The sequence below is a fragment of the Notamacropus eugenii genome, chromosome 1 (assembly GCF_028372415.1).
Source record: "Notamacropus eugenii isolate mMacEug1 chromosome 1, mMacEug1.pri_v2, whole genome shotgun sequence".
NCBI lineage: Eukaryota > Metazoa > Chordata > Mammalia > Diprotodontia > Macropodidae > Notamacropus > Notamacropus eugenii.
In genome coordinates this window covers 49,276,653-49,287,536 of record NC_092872.1, presented here as the reverse complement: position 1 = coordinate 49,287,536, position 10,884 = coordinate 49,276,653, and the positions used below count along the sequence as shown (strand labels likewise).

The window sequence follows — 10,884 nt, the reverse complement described above, 5'->3', positions numbered from 1 at the left end:
ATAGCATTTTTCCAAAGTCAAGCTCCAGTAAGACTGTTGACGTGAAACTTTCAGTTTCAAGTAGAATTTGGAAGTCTCTTAAACAATGCAAATTTATTTATAATTAAATTTGGTTCAATAAGCATTTATCAAATGTCTATGTACTAACCCTATATTAATCTAGGAATAGAAAGGAAAAAATGGTCCTTTTTCCAATAGAGCTCACATTTTGCTAAGTGAGATAGGGCTCTGTCTGTACCAGTCCTTTGGGTTTGACTGGGACAAGGACTGCTATAACGGTAATTGTGCTGTATTATCTAATGAACAAACTGACTAGATTTTGTGAGGTTTTTAAAAAATACTAAGTACTTGAAGAGACAGTGTAGTTCAGGGTGGTGGATAAAGGATTCAGATTGTAGTTTGAACTACAGTTATCCCTTTTACATCAAGACTTTCCCCACAGCAGTTTCAATACATAAAGGGTCGGGATAAAAAATTAAATGGGAATTTTTTTGGAGTTTTGCAGAAGCCATATATGACACGTGAAAGCCAGCAGATAATAGAGAAAAAGTTTAGAAACTCAGAAATGCATAAGATATATGTATAGTATTATATAATTTCAAAATATTTTATTTTTTAATACTATAATAATTCAGACATTTTCTCTGGGATGAAGGGAGGGCCAAAAAATTTCATGTGAATTTTTGAGATGGAGGGGGGCACCACACCCCTAACTCCCTGAGATGAGATGTGGAAGGGATAACTATATAGTGGTTCTGAATTATAATCTGAGATATTTGTATTCAAATTCTTCATTCTAGGCTTAGTTCCTCATATCATATGTAAAATGAGGCTAATAATACTGCAGTACCTACCTTTTAGGGTTATTGTGAGAATTAAATGAGATAATGGATGCAAAGTATTTACAAACAATAAAGTATGGTAATCAATGCCATTGAAATTATTTTTAACATCCCAGAGATGTCCCCTGACCCAATGGGAACTGTCTTTCTGTGTTAGAGTTGTCATCTCCTGTAGGGAAAGGTGGGAAGATCTTTGACCCTCTTCTTCTACGTCTTCACATGCCCCTGTTGATCAGATAAGTGTGGCCAAAGTCCATAGCCACAGATATGAACATGCTGGCTTACAAAGAGGAAAATGGAGAAAGTTCCTCGTCTCTGAATGATCATGGCTATGACTTAGCTGTTTACATATTGGATTTGTATACACTTTATATTCTCCTTGAAGGTAGGGATGGTTTTTCCTTTTGTTTTTTTTATTCCTGGCATCTAACACATGCTTGGCACACAGTAGGCATATCATAAATGCTTACTGGATTAGACTAGAGGTGGAAAAGCTGTAGATTAAAGGAAGGCATGGTCTATTGTTGGTTTTAGCTTGGCTGTCTTACAAGCAATGTTCCAGGCAAGTACAAATTACCCTCTTCACGAATCCATCCAAGGAGGAGGCATTGGCCAGGGTCAAGAGTATGTTCCTAGGCAGTACCTTTCCAGTGGCAACGCTTGAGACCTCACCGGGTGACAGGGCCCGGTCCCACATAGTCAAGCCTGCCAGGCTTCCCACAAAGGCTTCAGAACTATCAAAACCTCCCCCCACAGTATCCTGTTCCTGTCCCAACACCAGTCTTCCTCCAGGAGGGATTTCATAACCCTCCCTGAACCTAGAGCCAGTGGCCACCAGTCTCCGGTCCACATAGAACCAGTATTTCCCTTGGATGGAAGACCATATCACACACATATGGTGCCACCTGCTGTCCAGAAGCAGTTCCACTGGCAGCTCCCTGAAGGCTGGGTCTCCTATCACAAAGTGGATGGTGCCATAGACTAGAGTGTCCCTACCATGAAGTACCAGCTTGTTGTCATTTTCTTCAGTGGCATAGGAAAGTAGGGTACCCAGGTAGCTGGAGGATGTCTGGACCCAGGTACAGATAGATAGTTCCCGGAGCCCAGTGAGGAAACCTGGGCTGAAGGTGACCACATTCTCAGTAGAAGTGTTGGGAAAAACAAGCATGGACCCTACGTTGCAAACTGGAGATAGAGAAAGGAAACATCATATCAGAACTTGGTACAGTTTATTCCCTTTCCCCTCCCCAAAAATTATCCATGAATTAAAACATTTTCCTGATTTGGATGTTCAAGGCCCTCCATGGTCTGCTCATCCTTTTCTAAATTCATTTAGAAAATGACACGACTCTCCCAACCTTATTTTGTAGTAATCCTCCTTAATTCATTTTATGTTCTATATGCCATCTCCCATGCCTGGAACAGACTCCCTCTGTATCTATAAAGCTATAACCCAGCTGTTCAAATTCTTTGCTTCTTTCAAGGTCCATTTCAGGGGCTCCCTTCTCCATGAGTTCCTCTCACATCCCCCAGTCAGAGATGATTCTTCCCTCACCCGATTCTGTTCTCCCAGGCACTTAGGATACAAGATTGGAGGATGCCAAGGAAGAAGGCACTTCAAAGATCATATAGTCCTCTGTCCTCACTCTAAATATAGATGAGGAAGTAGCGAGGTATAAAGGGACTTGCCCGGGGTAACACAACACAGCTGGTTCTTGCCAGGGCCAGTATTCAAACCTAAGTCATTTCATTCTGAGTCCTGGGCTCCTTTCACTGCATCATGCTGCCTTTCTGGTTTGTTTTGGTCCAGATTTATACTTTCTTGTGCTTAGAAGTCTAACTTTTGTGATGGAGAGAGGCAATTGTAAACTTATATTCTTAGAGCATTGACTGGGACCCTGCAATTTGCTCCTGGTCACACAGCTAGTATGTACCAGAGATATGACCAGAACCCAGTTTTTCATGACTCCAAAAACAGCCCTCTTTTCTCTGTGCCATGCTGCCTTTCACTGGCTCTCTCTCATTATATTCTAACTTGTATTGTGCTCATTTCATGGCTAAGTCTTTGTCCATACTAGAGTGTGAGTTTCTTGACATTAGGGATTCTTCACTTTTGGGTCCCTAGTATAGCGCCTTGCACAGTATTGGTTTTTCTTAAATGTTTATTAAATTGAATTAAATTTCAGTTATTCTTCCCAGGAACTGGCCGGAACTCTGACAAGAGAGGACAGAAGTAGTATGCACAGGAACCAGGGATCCAACTACATAATGAAAGCATCACCAGAAGCATTGATATCCTGTCACTGCACTTTCCTTCAGGAGGAGTGAACAGGAAAAGGGGAAGCAGTGGGCAACGGGACGGAGAACTGCCATATCCCACTGACATAGGAAACCAGCATGGGTCCAAATTCCAGCTGAGACTATACATTGTCTTGGAGCAGGGGTCATTGGTGGAAAACATGTTTCTGTGCCCATCCTCCCATTTTCTTCTCCAATCTTGCTCACGTTACATAGTTCGAAAGGGATAGCAGAGAGTAAGGGAATCCTATTATTACTTGGAAACTTAGAAATAACAAGCAAAAACTCCAGGTTGTTTCTAAAGGCCTCAAGGAATTCCAGGGAATTCATCCACATGCACATTCACACTATCTGCATTAGCTTCTGCCCAGTGAGGAACTGAGAAGTAGAGAGGTAACACTGGCAAGGACAAGGGGGCATCTGTGGGCAAGGATAGCTAAAGACTTCCATACTACTTAGAACTAAGGAAATTGTGGTCTGATTTTGAGGATGTGGTTACAAAGAAGCAGCTTTGAATACTGGTCACCAGTTGTCTGTGGGCAGGAAGAAGGCATTCATTGTATGGAAAGCGAATTGTGTCCCAGTTGGCAGTCAGGACTCTTGCCTTTGACTAAGAGGCACATCTATGAAAACTTGGTGAGTAACAAGAAACATGGACCAAAATCTGCAAAATGGCGTAAGTGGCACCTCTTTAGCTGTACTTGAACATCTGATTCAATATCCATTTCAAAAAATAAGCCTGTCATAGGTACAGTATACTCTGCTAGGCATGGAGACACAAAGACAAAATGAGACACAGCCTTGTTCTTAAGGAGTTTACATTCTCCTTTAAAAAGTGACACATGTAACTGATATGCATGTATACATATATACATTATATATATATATCTACACACTCATGCACACATAAATTATATAATAACTTAAAGGGGAGGGAGAGAGAACCAACAAGGAGGGGGATCAAGTTGCTTTAATTCTTCTCTTTCACTTTTCCTGGGATAAAGTGTCATGTCTACTCTGTTGATGCTTCTCATAGGTGATGGCTCATGAACTGAGCCTTGAAGCATGTCTCAAAATGCATGAGAAAAAGATGATGAAAACAGTTACTTACCTTCTCCTGTCTTTTGGGAAGCCTGGGATTGCTGTGGCTCCTTCAGGATCTCATCTACACTGGGAAGTGTCGGTCTGCCAGATTGTGTGTTTGGTTCCTTCTCTTCCAAGGAAGGTCTCCTCAAATCCTGAAACAACTTTTGGGTTTCTGTTTGGGCTCCTAGCTCCAGCCTGTCCTGCTGCAGCTTTTTCTTGTGCCTGTGCTTGGCATGGAGCAGCTGCTGTCCTGGCTGCTGCTTCTTCTGAGGCTGAAGCAGGAGTGGAGCATTGGTGACTGAGTTTGGGGAGAAGGCTGCCTGTCGCAAGACTCTCTCCAACTGCTCTTCTACAGCATTCAGTTTGGCTCCTTGGCCATGAATCACATTCTGGAGTTTCTCGATTTCTACCTGCACACGGATTTGGCTGTTCTGAAGGGTACTGATATCCTGTTTGATGGTCCCAGTGAGATTGGCAAGGAGGGTGCTCTCCTCCTTCTGCTTCATTTTCTCCTGGGAGCTCTGTTTACTCTTTTCATTTAAGGATCTTTCAAAGGCCAGGATCTTAGAATCCACCTTCCTGGATCTTCTCTGAATCTTCTTCATCCAGGCCTTCAGGTGGTTCAGATCCATTTGCACTGCTGCCCGAGACTCACTGACAGACATAGCCATGGTGTGATACTCATCTGTCAGGTTTTGGAATCTGGTGTTGATATTATAGGAAACATTATAGTTTTCTGCAATCCCCTGGAGACGTATTAGGGTCACCTCTTGAAATCTCCGGAACTGCAAACAACAAACACAATTCTTACCTATTTATGGTATCAAGAGAGTAGGCCACGTTGTTTAAGGGTCCAGTGAACTTCCTATATGATCTGTATTTATAAAGAAAACTTCTTTCACCTGGGACAGTTTATAATACTGTATGGTGTTCTTAAGCTTTTGTACTACCCCAACAGAATAAGATGTCCATAACCTTTAACCCAGAGAGATTTTGTGGTTAGGCATGTACCTGAAGGAGATCAAGAAAATGCTCCACACACACCAAAATAGTCACAGCATCACCTTTTATGGAAGCAAATAATTGGAAACAGATTTGATTCCCATTAATTGAGGGATTGCTGAACATATTATGTGTATGAAAGTAAAGGAACATTGCTGTGTCATAAGAAATACTATGGCTATGAAGAATTCAGAGAAGCATAGGAGGACACATAAACTGATGCAAAATGAAGTCAACAGATCCAGGAAATGATATACAACAATGGAAATGCAAAGAACAAAACAACCTTAAACTGAGTTATAATTACCAAGCTTGTTCCTGAAGAAAAGATGAAAAAAAAAATGTATCTCCTTTATTTACCAAGGTTAGTCACTATGGGTGTGTAACATCGTATATACTGTCAAGCTCAATGTGTTGGTAAGTTTTATTAAATATCTTTTTTTTTTTTCTTTTTTGTTACAAGAGGTAGTTCTCTGGTCACAGCGGGGAGAGAAGACATATTTGGAAATAAAAAAAAAAGAATAATCATTTCTAATGAACTATATATATTTACCTGTTCTTCTAGTCTTCTGAGTCTCTCAAAAAATGGTTTTCTTTGTCTTATTTCATCAGTTTTCTGCAAATAGGTTCCCTGTAGATAGAAAGTTATGAGAACCAAGAAAAGAGACAAACGTTTAGCCTCCCAGCAGCCCATTCTGGGGAAAAAAAAAGTTCCGTTTCTTCAGTCTCTCTAGTAGCCCTTGGATGAGCCCAAAAGAGGAGTCTGTTTTATATATCTCACTCCACACTACTCTCCACCCCCCTCCTCATTTTGGTCTGTTTTTCTTAGTCTTTTCATTCTCAAATTCTGGCTGAGTTGGGTTGTTCCTGCTACCTTAAAAGAAATCAGTGATTTACCTTTATACAAATGGAATTTGCAGACTCTCACATTCCCCAAGAAGAGTTTAACAGAGGAAAATTCTTTCCTTGGGAAATAATTAGCTTGGATGTAAGCTCTTGTCTAGCTCACATTCACTTAGTGTCATTCTGGGATTTTTGAGCATTAATAGTGACCATATTGTGTCTGTTTTTGCTCTACTTTCTACTCTGTGGAGTTACTCTTTCACACATCTGTCCATCCTTTCCTAAGTCACAAATCTGAAAAAAGTTGTTTCTATCAAGTTCCTCTGCTTTCTAACTACCCACTCTCTTTTTAATTCCATGAAACCAGATAGCATGGTACTATTTTTGTGGGGGTTGGAATTGCAATGGAGATGATCTTTGAAGGATAAGTAAAAGCTAGGTAAGAAGGGAGAGAAGGCATTGCAATGCATAAGGAAAAGCACAGAAGTGAAGGACTGGTAGACAGTCATTTTTTCAGAGAGGTAAAAAGTAATTCACTTTGACTATAGCAAAAGTGCTAGGGAATTGTATGAAACAGGACTGGAAAGGCAGGCTTATTGCCAGATCATGGAAGGCCTTGAATAGCAGGCAAAAAAGTGTGAAATCTACTTACTAGACAGTATCAATGAAGATTTCTGAGTAGAAAAGTGACAAGACTAGAGAGATGCATAAAAAAAATAATAAGAGCTCACCTTTCTATCATATTTCCTCAAACAACCCTGAAAGGCCAGTAGTACAAGTACTACTATCCCCACCCCCTATACCTTTAAGAAAAGGACACTGAGCCTCAGAAGTGACTTGCTCTTTGTCATATATCTAGTAAGTGTCGGAACCGATACTCAAACTTTTCTTGTCTCCATATACTGCATTCTTTCCATTGTATAACATCAGTGTATAGCCTCATATGTAGATGAAAGATAGTCTGGCAGTGGAATTATGAGTAAGTTATAAGAAAGCATAGAGGCTTCCGTTAGGAAGCCATTTGCAACAAGCCATTGAGATAATTGGTAAGCCTGTAATAAGGTGGTTGCAGTGGCAATAGAGAACAAGGAACAGATCGAAAGGTACTGCAAACGGAAAATCAACAGATCTTGGTAACTGATTATGATATGAAAGTGTAACTCTGGGGGCTGCTACACAGGCTTGTGTTCTGATGAGGCAGATTTAAAAGACCCCAAATTTGTAATAAATCTGTTCTTAAAAGTGTGGTTATGAAATACATACTGGCTCATGATTATTCCTGCAGTTAAGGTTGAAAACTGCAACAATGACCTGGGGTTTGGATGCCAGCCTTCTGCTAGGAAAGGTCCTGACTATGGCAACCTGAATAATCATCCTTCATAAGAACATAGTCTTAAACCTCTTAGCTTGTCCTTTAGCTTTCACTTTGCAGTTTCCCTTGGAGGCTTAGGTTTGAGGAACGTATCTGCAGATGTTGATGCCACCAGTGGCCATTGTTACTCTCTTTCTTACTCTGTCTCCCTCTCTCTGTCCATCTGTCTGTGTCTCTCCGCTAGGGGCAAAAGAAGAGGTGTGAAGTGAAACCATACCCCTAGTCTCTCCCTCAAGAGATCCTTAAAAATTCTGGTGGTATTAGGGGTGGGAAGGAAACTCTGGTCCTCCAGCCCTAATCTCAATTTCTTCTTTTCTCTCTTTCAAGGCAGCCAGACCAGCTCTTGCCAGAAGTGCTATTACATGAGGTAAGGAAGAGAAGAAGTCAAAGGTAACATCGAAGTTTCAAATACCACGAACTCAAATCTCCCACATTTGAAATCTCGGCATTTTCATTTAAACCCCAACTCAAATGTCAAGAAACTTCCTTCAAGGAACTTTCCTTGATTGCCTTAATCGGCAGTGATCTTTTTTCTTTTAGACTTCACAAAATCATTGGTCTACACCTTACCTATGTACTCACCACTTCCTTCTTTGTATTATAGTTATTTGTTAATGGTTCGTATCCACCTAATAGATTCTAAGGTTCAGGAGGATAGGGATTGTGACTCCTAATTTTTGTATCTATTCTTTGTCCTAGATCAGTGCTCTGCTTACATTGAGTACTTGGTAAAAGTTTGCTGAATTGAACTTAAAAATGCAAATTACAATTGGGAGTCCTAATTTTGTAGTTTTAGAAAGTACATTTGGACTATTGTGCTCTAAGAAATGATGAGCAGGCAGACTTCAGGAAAACATAGAAAGGTTTACATGAACTTATGCTGAGTGAAATAAGCAGAACCAGGAGAGAACATTGTACACAGTCACGGCAACATTGTTGATGACTGACTTTGATAGACTTGGCTTTTTGCAGCAATACAACAATCTAAGACAATTCCAAAAGATTCATGATGGAAAATGCTATCCACATCCAAAGAAAGAACTATATGGAGTCTTAATGCAAATAAAAAACATTGTTTTTACTTTTTTGCTTGTTTTCTTTCTTGTGTTTTTTACCTTTGTTCTGATTCTTCTTTCACAGCATAACTGATGTGGAAATATGCTTAATATGATTGTTCATGGATAGCCTATATTAGATTGCTTGTTGTCTTGGGGAAAATGTGGAGAGGAAAGGGGGAAAATTTAGAACTCCAAATCTTAGAAAAGTGAATGCTGAAAATTAAAAATAAATAAATATATTTTTAAAAAAAGAATGAGTTCCTTGAGAGCAAGCAATAGCTCTGTTTTTCTATCCTCCATGTCATTATCAGAGCCAAATGCTAAGCACAGGTTGCTATGATAGGAGCAGAGCTTAGATTTTTGCAGGCGTAGAGTGGACCAGGGGGGCCAGGTTTATAACATAGGTCACATTATAAAATGGTTGGGGCAGTTAGGTGGTGCAGTGGATAGAGGGCCAGGCCTGGAGTCAGGAAAACTCATCTTCCTGTCGAATCTGGCCTCAGATTTAGTAGTGATTGGGCAAGTCACTTAACCCTGTTTGCCTCAGTTTCCTCATCTGTAAAATGAGTTGGAGAAGAAAATCGCAAACCATTCCAGTATCTTTGCCAAGACAATCCCAAATGAGGTCAAGAAGAGTTGGTCATGACTGAAATCACTGAACAACAAAATAAAATGTGTCTTTAACAAGTGGAACAGAGGACTGGGCTAGTCGTTTAAGTGTGCCACCACCTGGTGGACAACTCAAATATGGCACCTAGATAATTAAATGCAGGATAAATCAGGCTTAAGGAAGGGAAAAACAAGCTACAACAAAACATTTTCACTCACAAAAGCAGTGAATCTGTCCCTGTGTGTTGACCTCTCCTTAAGTGGCACATAGACTAGGAACAATGAACCCAAGCCTTGGAAATATGTACAGCAGAAACCTAGGTCTTATATGCCTCCATTCCTGGTCCCTTTTCCCAAAATATGGAGTCCCCATGGTGCTCTCTACCTGGGGTCCTCTCTCCTTACCTTACTCCCATTTGATATCTTCCATGTGTATTTCCTTGCTGTAGACATATATCCCTCCTCCTCCTGCCTCATTGTCTCACACCTTATTCCCTTCCGAACAAAGTCTTCTTGCCTCCCACCTATAATTTTCTAAATTCACTGCAATAACATCCTAATGGATGAAGAGTATATAGATGCTCCTCCCACCCATTCAAATACTTAGACCCTAAGTGTATTCTAACAATACAACTTCTAGAGGTGACAAATATTATTTGGTGTTATATTTTCGGGTTTTTTTCTTCATGATTCCCTTTTGTCATGAATCCCTTTGGCAGTTTGGTGAAGCCTCAAAACAATGTTTTTAAAACAAAACAGGATTGTAAAGAAAAGCAATTATAATGAAACTGTTATCGAAAGTTAAAACGCACGTTCATAGCCTCCAGTTTAAGAACTCCTGCTCTACATAAATGATTTGGACAGGTGCTACAGATTGATAATGAGCTGGAATCAGAGGTAAAGGGGAAATCAGGTGGGACAGCATTTGGGAAGGTGTGCAGTTCTTTCAATGACTCCAAACTGCAGGCTGCTGCAGAAGCACGTTTCTGTACTGGCATTTCCTCTGTGGTGCTGTCTGGCTACGTGGAATGCCATGCCTGGAATGCCATGCCAGTCTTGGGAGGATCGAACTTAAAGGCAAGGAATGAATGACGCGCCCAAGGACGCAGCAGCCCGTTACTGAAGAGGACTCGAGCTGGAGACGACGTGGCACAAAAATGATCAAGGACAGAAGTAATCAGAAAAGAAGGTGGACTTCAGTAACAAGGACGGAAGGCTACAGAATATTGCAGGAACTAGCAGAAAATGCCCATTCATTTGGGCATCTCTTTTAAGTAAGACGGGGGCGGGGGGAAGCCATAATATACATTACACAGGATGAAAAAGCAGCGAGGTTACGTTCAGATCCTCTGGATTACTTACAGATTTTATCTTTCTCTGGAATGGACTTGTATAAACTCATAGAGATGAGGGTTAAAATGCTGAAGTTCAGGGAGTTTTGTTAAATTGTCTTTTCTGTCTTTTTCAAGAGAGAACTCTCTGGGAAGGGACCGTTTGGAGATGCAGATAAAAAGCAAGAGAGGGGAAAAATCAGATCAAATCGATAGGAAAGGCTCGGGATCGCCCCTCAATTCCTGTGTCACGCGGGGGCAGTTAGGCCGTGAAAGGAGGGTGCCGGATTAGACCGATTTCTGATGTCCCTGGCAACCCCGGCCTCCCCCGCCGCGAGATGACGGGCACCACTCCCGGAGCCCCTTCTCGCCCCTACAGCTACAGCGGAGGAGCACAGGATCTTGGGATACCCCGCACGAGCCGCCCCGCCCTTCTCTCGCGA

General features: G+C 41.2%; 2 protein-coding genes across 3 annotated transcripts in view; one reads left to right on the top strand and one right to left on the bottom strand.

Moving 5' to 3' along the window:
- Positions 1 to 596: 596 nt before the first annotated feature.
- PTX4 (pentraxin 4) lies at positions 597 to 10,880 on the bottom strand. Of its 2 annotated transcripts, XM_072600140.1 has the most exons (4): positions 10,473 to 10,880; positions 5,782 to 5,859; positions 4,252 to 5,011; positions 597 to 2,027 (listed from the first exon to the last, which is right to left on the bottom strand). In XM_072600140.1, the coding sequence occupies exons 3-4, from the start codon at positions 4,895 to 4,897 to the stop codon at positions 1,387 to 1,389; spliced, it is 1,287 nt and encodes a 428-aa protein (XP_072456241.1). In that variant the 5' UTR covers positions 4,898 to 5,011; positions 5,782 to 5,859; positions 10,473 to 10,880; the 3' UTR covers positions 597 to 1,386. The 2 variants fall into 2 exon arrangements, with proteins under 2 accessions (XP_072456241.1, XP_072456235.1); XM_072600134.1 differs by lacking the exon at positions 10,473 to 10,880 and having other exon boundaries at positions 5,782 to 6,021.
- The window catches only part of TELO2 (telomere maintenance 2), a 30,265-nt gene continuing 29,543 nt past the window's right edge, over positions 10,163 to 10,884 (top strand). Inside the window, exon 1 of the mRNA XM_072600089.1 lies at positions 10,163 to 10,384. The gene's annotated coding sequence lies outside the window, so the exon portion shown is untranslated. The remainder of the gene's footprint in view (positions 10,385 to 10,884) is intronic.